The sequence below is a fragment of the Salmo salar genome, chromosome ssa08 (genome assembly GCF_905237065.1).
Source record: "Salmo salar chromosome ssa08, Ssal_v3.1, whole genome shotgun sequence".
NCBI lineage: Eukaryota > Metazoa > Chordata > Actinopteri > Salmoniformes > Salmonidae > Salmo > Salmo salar.
The window spans coordinates 7,891,584-7,912,597 of record NC_059449.1 but is presented as its reverse complement, the minus strand read 5'-3'; the positions used below and the strand labels follow the sequence as shown (position 1 = coordinate 7,912,597).

The 21,014-nt window shown below is 42.1% G+C and overlaps 3 protein-coding genes across 4 annotated transcripts in view; all 3 read right to left on the bottom strand.

Moving 5' to 3' along the window:
- Positions 1 to 21,014, bottom strand: part of LOC106610040 (oocyte zinc finger protein XlCOF7.1-like) — a 268,532-nt gene that overhangs the window by 75,329 nt on the left and 172,189 nt on the right. The window lies entirely within an intron of this gene.
- LOC106610042 (zinc finger protein 8-like) lies at positions 1,419 to 5,246 on the bottom strand. The gene is made up of 2 exons (XM_014209163.2): positions 4,822 to 5,246; positions 1,419 to 4,741 (listed from the first exon to the last, which is right to left on the bottom strand). Exons 1-2 carry the CDS (start codon positions 5,000 to 5,002, stop codon positions 3,837 to 3,839), a joined length of 1,086 nt encoding a protein of 361 aa, XP_014064638.1. The 5' UTR covers positions 5,003 to 5,246; the 3' UTR covers positions 1,419 to 3,836.
- Positions 8,835 to 20,506, bottom strand: LOC106610041 (zinc finger and BTB domain-containing protein 18-like). 2 transcript variants are annotated; one of them, XM_045723185.1, is made up of 3 exons: positions 20,031 to 20,506; positions 10,860 to 10,990; positions 8,835 to 10,667 (listed from the first exon to the last, which is right to left on the bottom strand). In XM_045723185.1, exons 1-3 carry the CDS (start codon positions 20,275 to 20,277, stop codon positions 9,477 to 9,479), a joined length of 1,569 nt encoding a protein of 522 aa, XP_045579141.1. In that variant the 5' UTR covers positions 20,278 to 20,506; the 3' UTR covers positions 8,835 to 9,476. The 2 variants fall into 2 exon arrangements, with proteins under 2 accessions (XP_045579141.1, XP_014064633.2); XM_014209158.2 differs by having other exon boundaries at positions 8,835 to 10,682; positions 20,031 to 20,505.

The following is a 21,014-nucleotide window of genomic DNA, read 5'->3' as shown; positions in this document are numbered from 1 at the left end:
TGTATTCATTCAAAGAGGAAAAGAAAAAAGTGTGGTCGCGTGAACGCACATATCCAATCTCTTTGTCACCAGGCAGACCACTGAGAAACTGAGCTACTATACTCTGCCCAGAGACAGGAGACGCCTCATTTCGCTTTCTGAAGGCTTTAGAGAGCCAATGGAAGCCTTAAAGTGCTACGTAACTCCACAGATACTGTAGTTTCGATAGAGAATCAAAAGAACTACAAATTCTCAGACAGGCCACTTCCTGCTTGGAATTTTCTGTTATACTCACAGACACCAAACAGTTTTAGAAACTTCAGAGTGTTTTCTATCCAAATCTACTAATAATATGCATATTCTCGTTTCTGGGCAAGAGTAGTAACCAGTTTAAATCGGGTACGTTTTTTCATCCGGCCATGAAAATACTGCCCCCTATCCCAAAGAAGTTAAGCGCTCGGTCCAACAATCCTGAGTGTGGGGTCGACAGTTTCATTATTGCAATAGTTAATCAATATTAAATTAAGATTGACGAAATTAGTCTCTCACTTGATTAGAATATTCCATGACAGGTCTAACCACTCTCTGTGAATGCTGAAGCCCAGGGTGACCTGCTCTGTTCATCATGGATACCGTATCATAGACCCTCCTGTTCCTATCTCTAAGCCCCAGGCCCGGCTCCGGGGCTGTTGACTGGAGCCTCTGTCTCTCTGATGACCACTAGGACTGAGGTTGTTCAGTCCCCCTGTCCACAGGTTGTGGAGTGTCTGTCCCTCACGGTTTGGTCCCGGTTCCAACTTGGGAATGAACAGCGATGGCTTCTGATCTGGGGCCAGGGTTTGTGACTAGCTGCTTCAGAGGTCCAGTCTCTCCTGCCAGCAACACCGGGTCCTCATGGACTGCAGACTGTAAAGTTGTACAGACGAGCATACAGTGCCTAAAGAAAGTATTCTTGAGAAGAATGAGAGAAACTCCCCAAATACAGGTGTGCCAAGCTTGTAGGGTCATACCCAAGACTCGAGGCTGTAATCGCTGCCAAAGGTGCCTCAACTAGGTACTGAGTAAAGGGTCAGAATACTTATAAATCAGCAAAAATGTCTAAAAACCTGTTTTTTCTTCGCCATTATGGGGTATTGTGTGTAGATTGAGGAGAAAAAATAATTTAATCAATTTTAGAATAAGGCTGTAATGTAACAAAGGTCAATGGGTCTGAATACTTTCCGAAGGCACTGTATATAATTAACATGACATATTCTAAAATGTTTACCACAGTCTATCCCATCTCTAACACTATGATTCAAGTACCCAACAATATGGAGCCATTGTAGTTTATTATTAAAAAAAATTGGTTTCAAGAATTAAGCATAATATTTTGGTTAGACGGAGATAAGGGAAACTCAGTCCCTGCAATGATACAAAAATAACCAAGTCAGTCACAGTCAATTTTGTATTTCATTTAATCAAAATGGTCATACACTCAACTTTGAAGTACAATACTTTTATTGCACAAAACAATAAGTGACAAGTATATTCAAATGTATAAAATAAATAGTTAATGGTATTGAAAAAACATCCCGTGCCTATTTCCAAATGCCCCAGTATACGGTATACCGCCCAAGCCTACACAGTAAGGTACTTGATTGTTACCCAGATATTATTTGATAGATAAAAACAGATACATTGGGCCTTTAAGATGAATGCACTAAGTCACTCTGAATAAGAGTGTCTGCTAAACTGTAAGTGGAATAACTCACTATTGTAACCCTACCTTTTCTGAACAACTGGTACCCTCGCTTGGATAAAATTAATTTTAGAATACTTTGGAAAATGTTCAACATTACACACATCTTCACTGCTTTGTCAAGTTAATTAAGGCATTCTCAATGTAAAACACCAGAATCAACCTAAGGGACATAGTTGTCACTTCATTAGTGAAGCATTTTTACAGAGCGTTTAACGAAGAAACAGGTACTCCAATATGCTTCATTTAGAGTTATGTAAATGTTGTTGTGAAATTTTGAGCTATATGTTAGGATGTTTAATACATTGTAAGGCTGCATGATGCGACTAATGACGATTTGAAAAAATGTGCATTAAAGGCATGAGCTCTGCTTTCTTTTTTTGTGCAGGTGATACACACGTCATCAGTCTCTCATTTACAATTTGACAAGCACTTGATAATGCCTAGAATTTCTCGGCTGCATCCCCTTTGTGTGGCCGTAATGCCCCCTAAAAACAATCCATGCCTTTTGCGGCCAGTGGCTACTGTGCCCTTGGGCTGAATATAATAATTGTAATTTCCTTCCTTCTGGCTGGGTGGGTGCTCTGAAGCACCTCTCACTCACATGGCGTTCCATCACGTGATCGGCTCTTTCTCACAGGCTACAAGTGAAGACGGACACGTCGGGGACGCAACTGCGCGTGTCCCTATCCAATTCCGAGGCGCATATTGAAGATATTGGAAGAACTGTCCACATTTACTTTGTCAGGCAACAAGATGAGTAGGCCTAACAAACAGCAAAAGCACTAGCCTATGTCAATCTACTATCCCCCATAGTACAAAAGTTTACCTATTCTGTGTGAGAAATAAATAGCCTGGGACAGTTGTGGGATGCGATAGATCCCAAATTAATACAACACTAGCATCAAAACCTTTTTTAAGCAATGAGGCTGACGAAAAAGATCAGAACGTTTAGCTGAAAATGTTAAACTATTAGGCTATTTCTTCACATTATAAGCGCAGCAATGCGCACACAGCCGTATGCTGTAAGCGTGAATGTTCCATTAGCGGGAAAACACCATTCTCAAAGCAAAGGCTATTATGCATGGAATCCTTTTATTATGAAGGTGCATTTTAGAATCTTGAAACGCAGGCTCTACACCCGTTGTGACACGGATTAATGTGCTTCATTTTAAGAAGTTATTTGGCTACTTTAGTTGTGATACAAACCTTATCAAAACGTATGGGCTAGGCTACATGAGGTGTGTGACTATGATTTGAAAAAGGCATGCACTGTTTCTTGCTTTACTCCACACGCTGGGCATCATTTACAAATGAAACGCTAATATTGTCACCCATCAGACTATTCTTGATTTAATCTTGTCTTTACATATACTAAATAATATATGTGTGAAATGAGTTTTGATTTGGACCTGTCTCGAAACAGGGGCAGGGGGAAAACAATACACTTAAATAGCTAATGGTGGACGCTTTTCCCGTGGTTCATGCCAGCCAGGTAGGCTGTACTCCTGTGGAAAAGAGAAGCAATGTGCTTAATACTAGGAAAGTTGAGAAATACATATAGTAGGCCTAGCCTATAGAAATCTGATGGGATCCTCTTTTTAATGGAGGCCATCACTCCGTTTTCTCATAAAATTGCATAGTCTATAGAAATGCTGCGCAACATAGGCTCTCATGAAGTGTTGGATTAGATTTTCGATTACATTTGCATTGATGTCAGAGTGATAAAGAGGGACAACAGAATGCTGAGCACCAGGAAGTTAGCAAGTTTGGTAGGCTACTAATGATCATCAGCACCATCAGAGCTTGGAGAAGCTTAATTACTGTGACTAAATGGTCACGTGGAATTTGACTGCTGTCATGAGACATGACCGCCGCTATGGCTGTAACTGTAACTAACAGCCCTACACACACCTGGTGTCCCAGGAGAACAATGAAAAAACCACTGTGGAATTGGCATTGAGTTCCAGAGTTGAGTTTGAGGGCTATACTCTATACATGGGCCATGTGCATTTTCTGCTGGTGTATCCTGAAGTACCTCCTCTCTGAGAACCTCTTCCCGCAGTGTGTACAGGCGAATGAATGGCCTTTCTCCTGTGGACCATCAGCTGCATCTTCAGCTGGTGCTGGTGGGAGAACCTCTTCTCACACTGGGTAAGCTGTAAGATTCCTCCCCTCTGTGGACTCTCTGGTGTCTCTTCAGGTTGGACGAGTGTGAAAAACTGGCCCGACACATGTGGCAGCCAAATGGTTTCTCACCTGTGTGGACCCTCTGGTGCCTCTTCAGGCTGGACAAGTGTGAAAAACTGTCCTGACACATGTCGCAGCTGAACGGTTTCTCCCCCATGTGCATCCTTTGGTGGATCTCCACCTGTCTGGCGAAACGGAAGGCTTTCCCACAGAATGAACACGGGAAGCGCTTCTCTTTGCCACCGGATCTGCTGATAGCATCACTACTACTGTCATTTGTCAATGGGCTTGTGTAGCCATTTAGTGTTGAGGCACTGGCATTGTCTGAGGTCTGGTTTAACATTTGGAGAGTGTGAGGAGGATGAAGGCCAGGGAGTGTCTGTGTTGTCACAGGGTCCATGTTCCAGTTGATAGATCCTATAGAAGGCAGGCTGAAGGCAGCACCTGTTAGGGGGTTAACCTGAGGCTCCATCAGTCTCTCTGAATCACAACTATAGGAGCAGGATGGAGCATCGCTAGCCGAGTCTGTGTCTGTTCTCTCCTGCCGCATATGGACACCTCCTCGTCCCCGCGGACCAAATCTACGCCTCGCCCTGGTCTCAGCCAGTCTGTTAGGGAGAATAAGTTTGGTTGTTGTTTTGTGTTTCACTGTCTGTTTCTGGTTGTCGTGCCCCAGCCCAGAGTTGAGGACGGTGTCCCATCCACTGGCCTCCACTATGTCTCGTCTGGTCCTGGCCTGCTCTGTGACGTTGTCCCCTGGGCCCTTGGCTGCACCCGTCTGGGAATCCAAGATGGCCGTCCAGTCTCCTCTGTTAGCCTCCAGCCAACCACCTGCAAATCATAGCCAGGTGCATCACTATTCCCATTGAAGATCTATTACTGTATGTAGGCTGTATGTATTTCTCCCTTACCTTGCTCCCCCATCTTTACTCCACTCAGCAGATCAATGCTCTCTGGGTCATCTTCTATTGTCTCCTCTTTGACCAGCAGCAGATCAGGCTTCCCATCCTCCATGTCTACTGACTGTAAGAGATACAGAGTGAGAGGTTGTTGGATCCAGAAATCTGATAGGAGCACCCTGCTATGAAGCATCTTCTGATTGGGCAATGAGGGATTGCTATGAGTACTATGCAAACGTGTTACTTCATTTGATTACTTGACACTTAAGACCAAATTAATCAAGACCGCATCCACAAAGTGTCTGTAAGAATCTGTCTGAAGTTTACATATACCTTAGCCAAATACATTTAAACTCAGTTTCACAATTCCTGACATTTAATCCTATTAAAAATGCCCTGTCTTAGGTCAGTTAGGATCACCACTATATTTTAAGAATGTGAAAATGTCAGAATAATAGTAGAGAATTATTTATTTCATTCATCACATTCCCAGTGGGTCAGAAGTTTACATACACTCAATTAGTATTTGGTAGCATCGCCTTTAAATTGTTTAACTTTGGTCAAATGTTTCAGGTAGCCTTCCACAAGCTTCCCACAATAAAGTTCCTCCTGACTGAGCTGGTATAACTGAGTCAGGTTTGTAGGCATCCTTACTCGCACACGCCTTTTCAGTTCTGTCCACAGATTTTCTATAGGATTGAGGTCAGGGCTTTGTGATGGCCACTCCAATACCTTGACTTTGTTGTCCTTAAGCCATTTTGCCACAACTTTGAAAGTATGCTTGGGTTCATTGTCCATTTGGAAGACCCATTTGCGACCAAGCTTTAACCTCTTGGGGCTAGGTGGGACGCTAGCGTGCCACCCGTGGTGCACTCCATCAACAGCAGGTGCATTTCAAGAGCGGCAAATTTGAATCCAAATAAATGTCAAAATTCAAATTTTTCAAAAATACAACTATGTTACACCATTTGAAAGATAAACATCTCCTTAATCTAACCACGTTTTACGATTTCAAAAAGGTTTTACGGCGAAAGCATAAATTTAGAGTATGTTAGGACAGTACATTTACAAGAGTTGTGTGTAATGTTTTGTCAAGTCAAAGACAGGGTCACCAAAACCATAAAACCAGCTAAAATGATGCACTAACCTTTTACAATCTCCATCAGATGACACTCCTAGGACATTATGTTAGACAATGCATGCATTTTTAGTTCTATCAAGTTCATATTTATATACAAAAACAGCGTTTTACTATGGCATTGATGTTGAGGAAATCGTTTCCCTCCAATAACCGGCAGTCAAGTCAGCGTCAGAAATTAAATAATTAAAATTAGAAAACATTGGTAAAATATTATATTGTCATTTAAAGAATTATAGATTTACATCTCTTGAACGCAATCAACTTGCCAGATTTAAAAATAACCTTACTGGGAAATCACACTTTGCAATAATCTGAGCACTGCGCCCAGAAAAATACGCGTTGCGATACAGACTAGACGTCATGTTGGGGAGATCTAAAATCGAAAATACTATGTAAATAATCCATTACCTTTGATTCTCTTCATCAGATGTCACTTCCAGGTATCACAGGTCCATAACGAATGTAGTTTTGTTCAAAAAAGCTCATCATTTATGTCCAAAAATCTCCGTCTCGTTAGCACATGATGTAAGCCAGCCGGACTTCTCGTCATGAACGAGGGGAAAAAATATATTTCCGTTCGTTCAAACATGTCAAACGTTGTATAGCATAAATCATTAGGGCCTTTTTTAACCAGAACATTAATAATATTCAAGGTGGACGAATGCATACTCTTTTATAACGTATTGGAACGAGGGTACCCAACATGAAGTAGCGCGCCAGGTGTCTAATGGGACATCACCGTTCCATGGCTCTTGTTCGGTCAGATCTCCCTCCAGAAGACTCAAAACACTTTGTAAAGGCTGGTGACATCTAGTGGAAGCAATAGGAAGTGCCAAAATATTCCTAAACCCCTGTGTTTTTCAATGGGATAGGTTTAAAGTCAATACAACACATCAGGTATCCACTTCCTGTCAGAAAATGTCTCAGGGTTTTGCCTGCCAAATGAGTTCTGTTATACTCACAGACACCATTCAAACAGTTTTGGAAACTTTAGAGTGTTTTCTATCCATATATAATAAGTATATGCATATTCTAGTTACTGGGTAGGATTAGTAACCAGATTAAATCGGGTACATTTTTTTTATCCAGACGTGCAAATGCTGCCCCCTAGACCCAACAGGTTAACTTCCAGAATGATGTCTTGAGATGTTGCTTCAATATATCCACATCATTTTCCTTCCTCATGATGTCATCTATTTTGTGAAGTGCACCAGCCCCTCCTGCAGCAAGGCACAACATGAGGCTGCCACCCCCGTGCTTCACGGTTGGGATGGTGTTCTTCGGCTTGCAAGCCTCTACCTTTGCCCTCCAAACATAACAATGGTGATGGTCAAACAGTTCTATTTTTGTTTCATCAGACCAGAGGACATTTCTCCAAAAAGTACAATCTTTGTCCCCATGTGCAGTTGCAAACCATAGTCTGGCTTTTTTTATGGCGGTTTTGGAGCAGTGGCTTCTTCGTTGCTGAGCGGCCTTTCAGGTTATGACGATATAGGACTCGTTTTACTGTGGATATAGATACTTTTGTACCTGTTTCCTCCAGCATCTTCACAAGGTCCTTTGCTGTTGTTCTGGGATTGATTTACGCTTTTCACTCCAAAGTACGTTCATCTCTAGGAGACAGAACGCGTCTCCTTCCTGAGTGGTATGACGGCTGCGTGGTCCTATGGTGTTTATACTTGTGTACTATTGTTTGTACAGATGAACGTGGTACCTTCAGGCGTTTGGAAATTGCTCCCAAGGATGAACCAGACTTGTGGAGGTCTCCAATTCTTTTTCTGAGGTCTTGGCTGATTTATTTTGATTTTCCAATGATGTCAAGCAAAGAGGCACTGAGTTCGAAGGTAGGCCTTGAAATACATCCATAGGAACACCTACAATTGACTCAAATGATGTCAATTAGCCTACCAGAAGCTTCTAAAGCCATGACATCATTTTCTGGAATTTTCCAAGCGATATAAAGGCACAAAGTAGATGTCCTAACCGACTTGCCAAAACTATAGTTTGTTAACAAGAAATTTGTGGAGTGGTTGAAAAACGAGTTTTAATCGACTAAAACCTAAGTGTATGTAGACTTCAACTGTAGCTTTATTCATTATAATCTAAAATCCTAAACTGACCCTAGATCAGCACTCCTGCTCTGAGAGGCTTTGTGGATACGGGCCCTGACCTAAGACCATACAGACAGTAGTTCAGTGGCTTCACCTCAGTGAGACTGTGTGTGGTCCTGTGCTGCTCAGCTGGTTCCTCTGTGGGTTCAGGAGATGTAGTCTGGTTGTCCTCCATGACCATGGTCCCCTCCTCCTGGAAGAGACAGGTGACACAGACATACACTCATATAAAACACACTTTCAACATGAAGTGTTTACGAATCCCCACTACTTTTCAATCCTATATTGTCATTAGTTACTTCATCGTTAAACCCATCATGGACATTGATGACGTTGTGGGTAAAAATAAGTCTTATAAGTCAAACAAACCTGACTAAACTAGTGGTGTACTGTAGGTGTTTTGCGTCATAGTTTGTTCTCCATATTCTTTATAAAATAGGGAGGCAACTTGTTTTCACTAGTTTTATTTCCATAACTGATCAAAATAAGTGTTCTCATGGCTCTCTCTTGTCCCTCTGCAACAGACCACTGGATATCTTAAAGGTGAATGCACCAATTTGTAAGTCGCTCTGGATAAGAGCGTCTGCTAAATGACGTAAATGTAAATGTGAGAAATATGTTTGAACCATGGAATCACAATACATATCGTATCTTGTGATATTGTATCGTGAGGTCCCTGGCAATTCCTGCCCTACTTGGTTATAAAGTGCGGTTGTGTGTATGCAGAATAGGGTGAGATGTGATGTATACTGAAGAGAGTCTCAATGAAAGTCTTAGAATGAAAAGTCAAGTTGTGTTTATTCAACATAAAACAAGTTTTAAATACACCATATGAAAACCACACGAGTCCGTTTGCATACCCGGCCCACCACCTCAAGCTCAACAAGACAGAGCTGCTCTTCCTCCCGGGGAAGGCCTGCCAGCTCCAAAATCACATCACGGTTGATTAACAACTCCATGGAGTGCAAAGAACATCAAAGCAGTGACTTGCTGCAACTGTGATATGTGGTTGTCTCACCCAGCTATCTTAAGATGAATGCACTACTTCTAAGTCGCTCTGGATAAGAAAATCTGTTAAATGACAATGTAATGTTTCAACAAAAAAAATCTGCATGAACTTGATAAACTGCATTCATTTTCTCGTTAAAAGTGTCTTAGGAAAATTAAGTAGTTGAATGGAAGTAATGAAATAGGCATTTGTGAACATCATATAGCCTACACAGTAAACATAATATGTAACAGACGTTTTAGGCTTATATCACAATGTCTGGATGCAATATTCAACAGTGAAATCTGTTACTCTCGTTGTTGCAAATGCATCTGTGGACCTTTTCTGCAACAAAAAAAATGAATCTTTATATTTAATGCAGGGTTTGATGTAAACATCAGAAGCTATCGAGTGGAATGGTTACTTTCTATGTTATAGAGTGGAATGGTTTTTCTGCTGCTCCTCTCTGAGAATCTCCTGTGTGGACCTTCAGGTGCATCTTCAGGTTGCCAGCCAGGGCGAAGCGCATGTCACACTGGGTACAGCAAAATGGTTTCTCCCCTGTGTGGACCCTCTGGTGCCTCTTCAGGTCACCAGCCTGGGAGAACCTTTTCTCACACTGGGGGCAGCTATATGGTTTCTCCCCTGTGTGGACCCTCTGGTGCCTCTTCAGGTCACAAGCCTGGGAGAACCTTTTCTCACACTGGGGGCAGCTGAAGGGTTTCAACCCTGTGTGGACCCTATGGTGGATCTCAACATTCTGGAGGCAGCTGAAGCCTTTGTTACAGAACATGCAGAGGAACCGTTTCTCTTTACTACTACCTGATTTTGCACACCCACCCTGTGCCTTGGCCCTTTGGTCCTTTGAGTTCAATACCTGATCGAAAAGGACGTGGTCGTGTGAATCCGAAGGGGCCATCAACGTGGATACTGAGTCGCGATCCCTGAAATTGTGTAAAGCGTAGTGGGTGGTGACATTTAGATTTGTCTTTAAGCTTCCCCTGTAATCTAAGAAATCTTTGCCTTGTGAGTGTCCTCCTAAATGAGTCTCATCTACATTCCATGTGGGAGGAGCGTCGCCCTCCACCTTTACATCATTTACAACTATAACCTCCCCTTTCTTATCTAGGCACCCTTCAGAATATACCCTACTACTGTTCCGGTTCCAGTCCCCTCTAGACAGATCAGTCTGTGTCTCTAAACCCAAGGATATGTTGCCAGGGTCCATCTCTGTAGCATAAGAACAAGACGGATCATTGCCGGTCTCGAACGCGTCACCTGAGTCCCGATTGGATTGAGCTGTCCTCGGGTTTGGGTTACCGTAAAGTAAATACTCTGAACTGGGAGCAGGAGAACAGCCCAGTGGCCCCAGTCTCTCTGGATCTGTGTGTAAAAGCCTTTGGGTTACAGTTAAAGTCTCGGTGTCTGTCTCTGACTTGAGGACGGCGTTCGGCGTTCCACTGACCTCCGTGATGCTGCGTCGTGTCCTAGGCTTGGGCGCGGCAGCGGTGTGTAGGTCCTCCGTGGCTACAGGGTGGATGTCTCTGCTGTGCCGTGGGTCCTCCTCTCCTTCAGACTTCTCCTGCTTGACCAGAGACAATCCTCCAGGACCTGCAGCCTCTACATCTGCAGACTGACACAAAGAGAGGAGGTTAATAAAGGCATTTTAATTGGATAACAATGTCGCAGTGAACTCACAAGCTCTATGGCAGATAAATAAGGACATACATGAACAGCTGAGGGGAGCCTTTCTGAAATAAACAGGACACATTTGATGTACTGTAACGTTCTGTTACACTATGACACTGACCTCTATCACAATAACATGCTGGGTTGAGGTTCCACTCCCCTCATCAACAGTGATTGGTTGGTCATCTCTCCATGTATTGTGTCCCGCTGGCTTCACAGAGCTCCTGTGTCCTCCAGTGAGATGTCCTTCACCTGAGAGAGTGATTGGGGGAAAAGAGGTGGTTAGGTTAGCTACTATCAATGATCAACGGTATATTGTACACTATTGACAGTCTACATTTGGCAAGGATGTAAAGTAACACTTCTCATAACTTCATATACTATTTATTGGTAGATGATTTATGTTCCATGCATCACATCCTTTTAAAAGTATGACAATAGGAAATATGGTTAGAATATTATACAGTCTTTGTGCAATAAGAATTGTCTTAATTGACCTGCCTGGTAAAATAAAACAAATTGTGCAGGGTAAGTATTGCATACTATCCAAACACTAACCAAGACCATAGACTTAGATATCACATTGTATCTGTGCCATTAAGGGTCAGTGAGAGCATGGGCAGTGCCATTGTAGTACAGACTGAGATATGTTCCCGGATTCATCCAATAGCATTGAGGTTACCAATAAGGAGGAAGGGGCGCGGCTCACGATAACACTGTCAAGAGGAAGGGCGCGGCTCTGTTGCATCCCGCAGTGTGTGTGACGTTTGGTGTGGCGTTCTTTTATGTTTTTAATTTGTACACTTTGTTCAAACAATCTGCCATCTGTCAACGATGGATTTACAGTGGTGGGGTGTTGGACTGATCTTGTACATACCCACCACAAATGGACTAAATGATGAAAACGCTGCTGGCCGAGGAATCCAATACGCAGAGAGTACAATGCAACACAAATGCGATAGATATCCCAATGGCCCATCTAATCTCCGATTGTCTGCGAGTGGATTTGCGAACCCAAATGCAAACGTGGAAAACGCGGGGGAATCAGACAAAGAAAAAAAACTTCCCTGACCCCCCACCTTGCTGATCAATGGCCAGTCACTGAGGGGGATGAGCTGTCAGCGAATCTGCGCTTCCAACACAAATACCGGGAGCCCTGTTTGCTGGTGTTTACTGAGACTTGGCTGGATGATAGAGTCCCGGACAGGGAAGTGGAGCCGGCCTGACAGTCACATGGAAACATCACGTCGGGGGCATCTGCCTGCTTGTCAGGGACCAGTGGTGTACATCCATCCTGGTAAGAGACTCTGTACCCCCGACACTGAACTGCTTTCTGTGTCACTGCGACTCTACCATCTGCCCTGTGAGTTCCCCCAATTGTTTGTTACCGTTGTGTACATTCACCCAAAAGCTAATATAACAAAAGCATCAGAGATGATCTATAACCTGTCACAGAAACTGGAATCCATCTCCCCTGACGCACCCAAGTTTATTTTAGGGGAACTTTGCACATTATTTTAGGGGAACTTTGTACTTTGCACAAAGTCCTGCGCACGTCCCATCAGTATGTGAAATGCCACACTAGGAAAAATAACACTTGATTTGTGCTATGGGACAATACCAAATGCATTCTCCTGGAGAGGGAGAAAGCTACAGTTAAAAAAACTTCCAGATCTGGAAGGACAACAGTATCACTCATCTCCAGTGGTGGTTTGACTGTACTATGTGGGAGGTATGAGGACAGCAGCTCTGATCTTGATGAACTCACAGATGTTTCAGACTATGTAAACTTCTGTGTTGAGTCAGTTGTTCCAACTAAAACCTGTAAATCTTCCCTAACAATAAGCCTTGGGTATCAAAAAAATCTAAAATCACTACTTGATAGAAAGAAGGCAGTTTATGCTGAGGGTGATAGACAGGCTTTAATACGAGATGTATAACGTGAGATCAAAAGACCGATACTGGTGGACAAGGAGGCATACAAGCAAAGGGCGGAGACGACCATCCTCAGGAAACACAAGGGTGGCCTGGCAAGGGATTAAATCCATGGCTAGCGCAGATACGACAGCTTTCAAGAAACTACACTGGACCTTGTGCAAACTGGAAACTGCATATCCTGATGCTGAATTTATTATAGTTGGACTTTAATAAAGAAAATCTGAGGAAAAGGCTACCTAAGTTCTATCAACACATCACCTGCAGTACTCATGCTTCAAAAACTCTCGACCATTGTTACTCTCCCTTCCGGGATGGCTACAAGGCCCTCCTCCGACCTACCTTCGGCAAATCGGATCACAACTGCATTTTGATCCTCCTTTCCTATTAGGCAGAAACTCAAAACAGGAAGTACCTGTGCTAAGGTCTATTCAATGCTGGTCTGACCAATCGGAATCCATGCTTCAAGATTGTTTTGATCACCAGACAGACTTGTTCGGACTGACACGGTGGCTGAGTTAATCAGGAAGTGTATTTGGGATGTTGTTCCCACGGTGATGATTAAAACCTGTCCAAACAAAATTGTGGTTAGATGGCAGCATTCCCGCAAAACAAAGTGTGAACCACCGCATTTAACCACAGCAAGGTGACTGGGTATATGATTAAATACAAAGTGTAGTTATGCACTCCATAAGGCAATCAAACAGGCAAAACATCAGTACAGAGACAAAGTGGAGTCGCAATTCAACGGTTCACACACAGAACGCATGTGGCAGGGACTCCAGACAATCACGGATTATAAAGGGAAAACCAGCCACGTCGCGGACACCAATGTCTTGCTCCCGTACAAGCTAAACCCCTCCTTCACCCGCTTCGAGGATAACACAGTGCTGACAACACGGGCCGCTCCAGATGTCGGTGAGCTCTTGTTCTCCGTGGCCGATGTGAATAAGACATTTAAGCGTGTTAACCCTCGTAAGGCTGCCAGCCAAGACAGCATCCCTGGCCTCGTTCTCAGAGCATGCGCAGACCAGCTGGCTGGAGTGTTTACAGAACATATTCAATCTCTCCCTATCCCAGTCTGCTATCCCCACTTGCTTCAAGATTAGAGGTCGACCGATTATGATTTTAACGCCGATACCGATTATTGGAGGACTAAAAAAGGCAGAATTTTTGAATTTTTTGGGGTAATAATGACAATTACAACAATACTGAATGAACACTTATTTTAACTTAATATAATACATCAATAAAATCAATTTAGCCTCAAATAAATAATGAAACATGTTCAATTTGGTTTAAATAATGCAAAAACAAAGTGTTGGAGAAAAAAGTAAAAGTGCAATATGTGCCATGTAAGAAAGCTAACGTTTAAGTTCCTTGCTCAGAACATGAGGAAATATGAAAGCTGGTGGTTCCTTTTAACATGAGTCTTCAATATTCCCAGGTAAGAAGTTTTAGGTTGTAGTTATTCTATGAATTATAGGACTATTTCTCTCTATACGATTTGTATTTCATATACACTTTTGACTATTGGATGTTCTTATAGGCACTTTAGTATTGCCAGTGTAACAGTATAGCTTCCGTCCCTCTCCTCGCTCCTACCTGGGCTCGAACCAGGAACACATTGACAACAGCCACACTCGAAGCAGCGATACCCATGCAGAGCAAGGGGAAAAACTACTCCAAGTCTCAGAGCGAGTGACGTTAGAAACGCTATTAGCGCGCACCCCGCTAACTAGCTAGCCATTTCACATCGGTTACACCAGCCTAATCTTGGGAGTTGACAGGCTTGAAGTCATAAACAGCGCAATGCATTGCGAAGGGCTGCTGGCAAACGCACGAAAGTGCTGTTTGAATGAACGCTTACGAGCCTGCTGCTGCCTACCATCGCTCAGTCAGACTGCTCTATCAAATCATAGACTTTAATTATAACATAATAACACACAGAAATATGAGCCCTAGGTCATTAACCTCCCTGGGCAAGGTGGGACGCTTGCATTATAACCACCATGCATTATGCTTTTCGGTTTTAACCGGTTGGGGCTAGGGGGCAGTATTTGCACGGCCGGATAAAAAAACGTACCCGATTTAAACTGGTTACTACTCTTGCCCAGAAACGAGAATATGCATATAATTAGATTTGGATAGAAAACACTGTAAAGTTTCTAAAACTGTTTGAATGGTGTCTGTGAGTATAACAGAACTCATATGGCAGGCCAAAACCTGAGACGATTCCATACAGGAAGTGCCCTGTCTGACAATTTGTTCTCCTTCTGTGGCATCTCTATCAAAAATACAGCATCTCTGCTGTAACGTGACATTTTTTAAGGCTTCCATTGGCTCTCAGAAGGCGCCAGAAAGTGGAATGACATCTCTGCAGTCTCTGGGCGAAAAACAGCAGGAGTTTTTGTGAGTGGTCAGGCAGGGAACAATGACACTGGAGATGTGCGTCCACGAGACGACTCCATGTTTTTCTTTCAGTCTTTGAATGAATACAACGTCGCCGGTTGGAATATTATCGCTATTTTACGAGACAAATAGCATAAAAATTGATTTTAAACAGCGTTTGACATGCTTCGAAGTACGGTAATGGAATATTTAGATTTTTTTTGTCACGAAATGCGCTCGCGCGTCACCCTTCGGATACTGACCTGAACGCACGAACAAAACGGAGCATTTTGAATATAACTATGGATTATTTGGAACCAAAACAACATTTGTTGTTGAAGTAGAAGTCCTGGGAGTGCATTCTGACGGAGAACAGCAAAGGTAATCAAATTTTTCTTATAGTAAATTTGAGTTTGGCGAGGGCCAAACTTGGTGGGTGTCAAATTAGCTAGCCGTGATGGCCGGGCTATGTATTCAGAATATTGCAAAATGTGCTTTCGCCGAAAAGCTATTTTAAAATCTGACACCGCGATTGCATAAAGGAGTTCTGTATCTATAATTCTTAAAATAATTGCTATGCATTTTGTGAATGTTAATCGTGAGTAATTTAGTAAATTCACCGGAAGTTTGCGGTGGGTATGCTAGTTCTGAACGTCACATGCTAATGTAAAAAGCTGGTTTTTGATATAAATATGAACTTGATTGAACAAAACATGCATGTATTGTATAACATAATGTCCTAAGAGTGTCATCTGATGAAGATCAAAGGTTAGTGCTGCATTTAGCTGTGGTTTTGGTTTTTGTGACATATGCTTGCTTTGAAAATGGCTGTGATTATTTTTGGCAGGGTACTCTCCTGACATAATCTAATGTTTTGCTTTCGCTGTAAAGCCTTTTTGAAATCAGACAATGTGGTTAGATTAACGAGAGTCTTGTCTTTAAAATGGTGTAAAATAGTCATATGTTTGAGATATTGAAGTTATAGCATTTATGAGGTATTTGTATTTCGCGCCACGCAATTCCACTGGCTGTTGACTAGGTGGGACAAGGTTAACTAAATATACAGGTTTAAAAATATATATACTTGTGTATTGATTAAGAAAGACATTGATGTTTATGGTTGGAGCAACGTGTACCTAAGTGGTTATATGCAACGCAGGACAGACTAGATAAACTAGTAATACCATCAACCATGTGTAGTTAACTAGTGACTATGATTGATTGATTGTTTTTTATAAGATAAGTTTAATGCTATCTAGCAACTTACCTTGGCTTCTTACTGCATTCGCGTAACAGGCAGGCTCCTCGTGGAGTGCAATGTAAAGCAGGTGGTTAGAGTGTTGGACTAGTTAACCGTAAGGTTGCAAGATTGAATCCCCAAGCTGGCAAGGTAAAAACTCTGTCGTTCTGCCCCTGAACAAGGCAGTTAACCCACCGTTCCTAGGCCGTCATTGAAAATAAGAATGTGTTCTTAACTGACTTGCCTAGTTAAATAAAAGGTCTAAAAAAAATAAGTGTGCCCAAAGTAAACTGCCTGCTACTCAGGCCCAGAAGCTAGGATATGCATATAATTGGTAGATTTTGATAGGAAACACTAAAGTTTCTAAAACTGTTAAAATAATGTCTGTGAGTATAACAGAACTTATTTGGCAGGCGAAACCCCAAGGACAAACCATCCAGGATTTTTTTGGTTTTTTTGTTGAGGTGACAGTGTTTTCAAATGGGTTTTCCATCTAGAGTTCTAAGGCACTTGCTTGCAGTTCCTATCGCTTCCACTGGATGTCAACAGTCTTTAGAAATTGGTTGATGTTTTTCTTTTGAGTAATGTAGAAGTATGGCTGTTCAGAACGAGGGTCGAGTCTAGTGTACTGTTGTGGTTGGGGCATGCGACCTGAAAGCTCGCTCCACTTTGTTTTCGTCCGGTATTGAACACAGTTTATCCCGTCTTAAATTGTATCGATTATTTACGTAAAAAAATACCTAAAGTTGTATTAGGAAAGTTGTTTGAAATGTTTGGATCAAGATTACAGGTAACTTATTAGATATTTTGTAGTCATGTTGCGTGAGTTGGAACCGGTGTTGGAGAAGAAAGTAAAAGTGCAATATGTGCCACGTAAAAAAAAAAAACATTTAAGGTCCTTGCTCCGAACATGAGAACATATGAAAGCTGGTGGTTCAATATTCCCAGTTAATAAGTTTTAGGTTGTAGTTATTATAGGAATTATGACACGTTGACTAGTTCTCTCCATACCATTTGTATCTCATATACCTTTGACTATTGGATGTTCTTATAGGTACTTCAGTATTGCCAGCCTAATCTCGGGAGTTGATAGGCTTGAAGTCATAAACAGCGCTGTGCATCAAGCATTGCTAATTGCTGCTGGCATACGCAGTGAAGTGCTGTTTGAATGAATGCTTACGAGCCTGCTGCTGCCTGCCAGCGCTCAGTCAGACTGCTCTATCAAATATCAAATCATAGACTTCATTATAATAAACACAGAAGAGCCTTAGGTCATTAATATGGTAAAATCCCGAAACTATCATTTCGAAAAAACAAAATGTTTATTCTTTCAGTGAAATATGGAACCGTTATGTATTTTATTTTTATTATTGCACAACCTTCAATGTTATGTCATAATTATGTAAAATTCTGGCAAATTAGTTCACAGTTGGAAACGAGCCAGGTGGCCCAAACTGTTGCATATACACTGACTCTGTTTGCACTGAACAAGAGAAGTGACACAATTTCCCTAGTTAATATTGCCTGCTACCATGAATTTCTTTTAACTAAATATGCAGGTTTAAAAATATATACTTCTGTGTATTGGTTTTAAGAACGGCATTGATGTTTATGGTTAGGTACATTTGTGCAAAGATTGTGCTTTTTTCGGCAATGCGCTTTTGTTAAATCACCACCCATTTGGCGAAGTTGAAGTAGGCTTTGATTCGATGATAAATTAACAGGCACCACATTGAGTATATGCAACGCAGGACAAGCTAGTTAACCTAGTAATATCAACCATGTGTAGTTAACTAGTGATTATTGATTGTTTTTTATAAGATAAGTTTAATGCTAGCTAGCAACTTACCTTGGCTCCTTGCAGCCACAAGGTCCTGTTGACACTGCACTCGTGTAACAGGTGGTCAGCCTGCCAACGCAGTTTCCTCGTGGATTGCAATGTAATCGGCCATAATTGGTGTCCAAAAAGGCAGATTACCGATTGTTACGGAAACTTGAAATCGGCCATGCCGATTAAATCGGTCAACCTCTAGTCCAAGCACACCAAGACAGTCGTGAAGAGGGCATGACAAAACATATTCCCTCTCAGGAGATTGAAAAGATTTGGCATGGGTCCTCAGATCCTCAAAAGGTTTTACAGCTGCACCATTGAGAGCATCCTGACGGTTTGCGTCACTGTTTGGTATGGCAACTGCTCTGACTCCGGCCGCAAGGCACTACAGAGGGTAGTGCGTACGGCCCAGTACATCACCGGGGCCAAGCTTCCTGCCATCCAGGACCTCTATACCAGGCGGTGTCAGAGGAAGGCCCTAAAAATTGTGAAAGGCTCCAGCCACCCTAGTCATAGACTGTTCTCTCTGCTACCGCACGGCAAGCGGTACTGGTGCGCCAAGTCTAGGTCCAAGAGGCTTCTAAACAGCTTCAACCCCCAAGCCATAAGACTCCTGAACAAGCTAATCAAATAGCTACCCAGACTATTTGCATTACACCCCCCTCTTCTACGCTGCTGCTACTCTTTATTATCTATGCAGTCACTTTTTAATAACTCTACCTACATGTACATATTACCTCGACACCGGTGCCCCCACACATCGACTCTGTACCAGTACCCCAGTATATAGCCCCGCTATTGTTATTTACTGCTGCTCTTTAATTATTTGTTATTCTTAACTCTTACTTTTTTTGTAGGTATTTTCTTAAGACTGCATTGTTGGTTAAGGGCTTGTAAGTAAGCATTTCACTGTAAGATCTACACCTGTTGTATTCGGCGCATGTGACAAATAAAATTTGATTTGGTAGTGGGAGAGTATGATGAAACTGGGCCGACATTCTGCAAATTCTCAACTATGAAACGTCTGATCCCAAAACTACAACCTTATGAACACAGTGCATTAAGTTTTATAGACTTGACCCTTTTGCCAAAAAAATAAAATTGCATTGTGTAGGAGTGCAATGTCAAATTGAGTTTGTGCACTTCAGAGGCGGCGTTCCCTAATGGAAATATGCAAATACATACTACAACACGCCAATAGGATCTCGCTAGCTCGTGCTTGGCTTTGCCCACCTCCTTGCTTGTTCTGATCAGTATGCTTCATTTGCTCCCACTAAATGACACAGATGAACTATCTTGGGTTAGTTATAAATATCTTTGGTGATATGGTACTGATACTCCATATATATATAGCTTCAATCTTGTGTGTTTTATACCTCATGTTACAATTTGTATTTTGCTTATTTTTTACTCTGCATCATTCGGAAGTGCTTGCAAGCATGCATTTCAAAGTGAAGTCTACACCTGTTGTATTCGGCGCATGTGACAAATACAATTTGATTTGAGGCATCTCCATTTTGAAGTAGTCCATTTCATTTTTCTACTACTTCTATGAGTTGGCAAACAAACTGAAAGCGTGCATACTGCCACCTGTACTATGTTGTTTGAAAATGTATAAAGCCAAAGTTGGCGATTTACTGCCACCTGCAGTTATGGAATTTTTACTCACGAGTATAATTCGTTGGCTGATCAAAGATCCCTGAATGGCATAATGTGATCCTTCCTTAACCCATAGGAAGTCCCACCCAGTTGACTGCTTCAAAACGGTGAAAATACTCAATGGCGCTGCCCATGCTAACAAGCTTGAGTCCAATATCATTCTCTGGACCAAGACACCATTTTGGGTAACACATGCCCAGTGGGGGGCCGCAGCCTCGGCCTTCTGCAAAATGTACCTCTTGTCATTCCTCTGTATCGGTCGAGGATCTTGACACTACTGGGACGACGCTCCCGTGCCACCTTCAGTTCCAGTAGCTGTAGTTTCCTCCGCAATCCCTGGTTTTCTTTCTGGCTTTGAGAAATTTCCAAACGAAACACTGCATAGTCGTCGTCTACGAGTTTACAGATCTCTACCACAGCTGCGTTAGCTAGCACCTCCATGATGGAGGCTATTTGAGTGTTAAAAACCATACAGTTAGCCATTGTTAGCTAACGTTAGCAGCTAGCTAGCGTTACCTACATAACATATCGACCAAGTCCTGTCTCCAACGTGAATTAAAGACTACCTGAGTTAAATATGTGATGCTGTGCAGTTAAATGAGTTTGAGTTCCAGGGTGTTAATAAACGTCTCAACAACAAACACTAACGTGAAATTGTATTTGGTCACCGTTGATTTCTCTTCTGTGTAGAAGGAAGTTCTCTTATTGGCTGGCGTCATTGCTCAAAGGGCGTAGTTAAATAAAAAAAGTCATGCTCACTGTTCTTTGAAATACGGTATTACTTACTACATTACACATCAAATCTCCTATGATCACTGATTTAGTCCGAATACCAATACTAGCGTACTATATGTTTAATAATTGAACTGCATACTAATTTAGTCGTTTGATTTAGTAGAATTCACTCGTCTTTTTCGACTCACATGTTTGACGCGCTGTAGCAAAAATTTCACCCCTGGTAACCCAAATGCTACGGACACGTCCCCACCAAAACATAGAAGATTTTCTGAAGATTTTTTGAAAAGCTATATAATTCCCTCTTGCTGTATCTCATTGAGTTGGGCCCTTAGGATGGTGCTCTAAGGGTGGGTATGGAGGTCCCTATACCCTCTATAAGTATTTAAAACCGTTTTTCAAAAATGGTTCTGGTAACCCAGAATAAAACCAGGTGCCAGTTTGGACTTAGTGCAATTTCTGAGAAGAAAAACATAGAATATTTT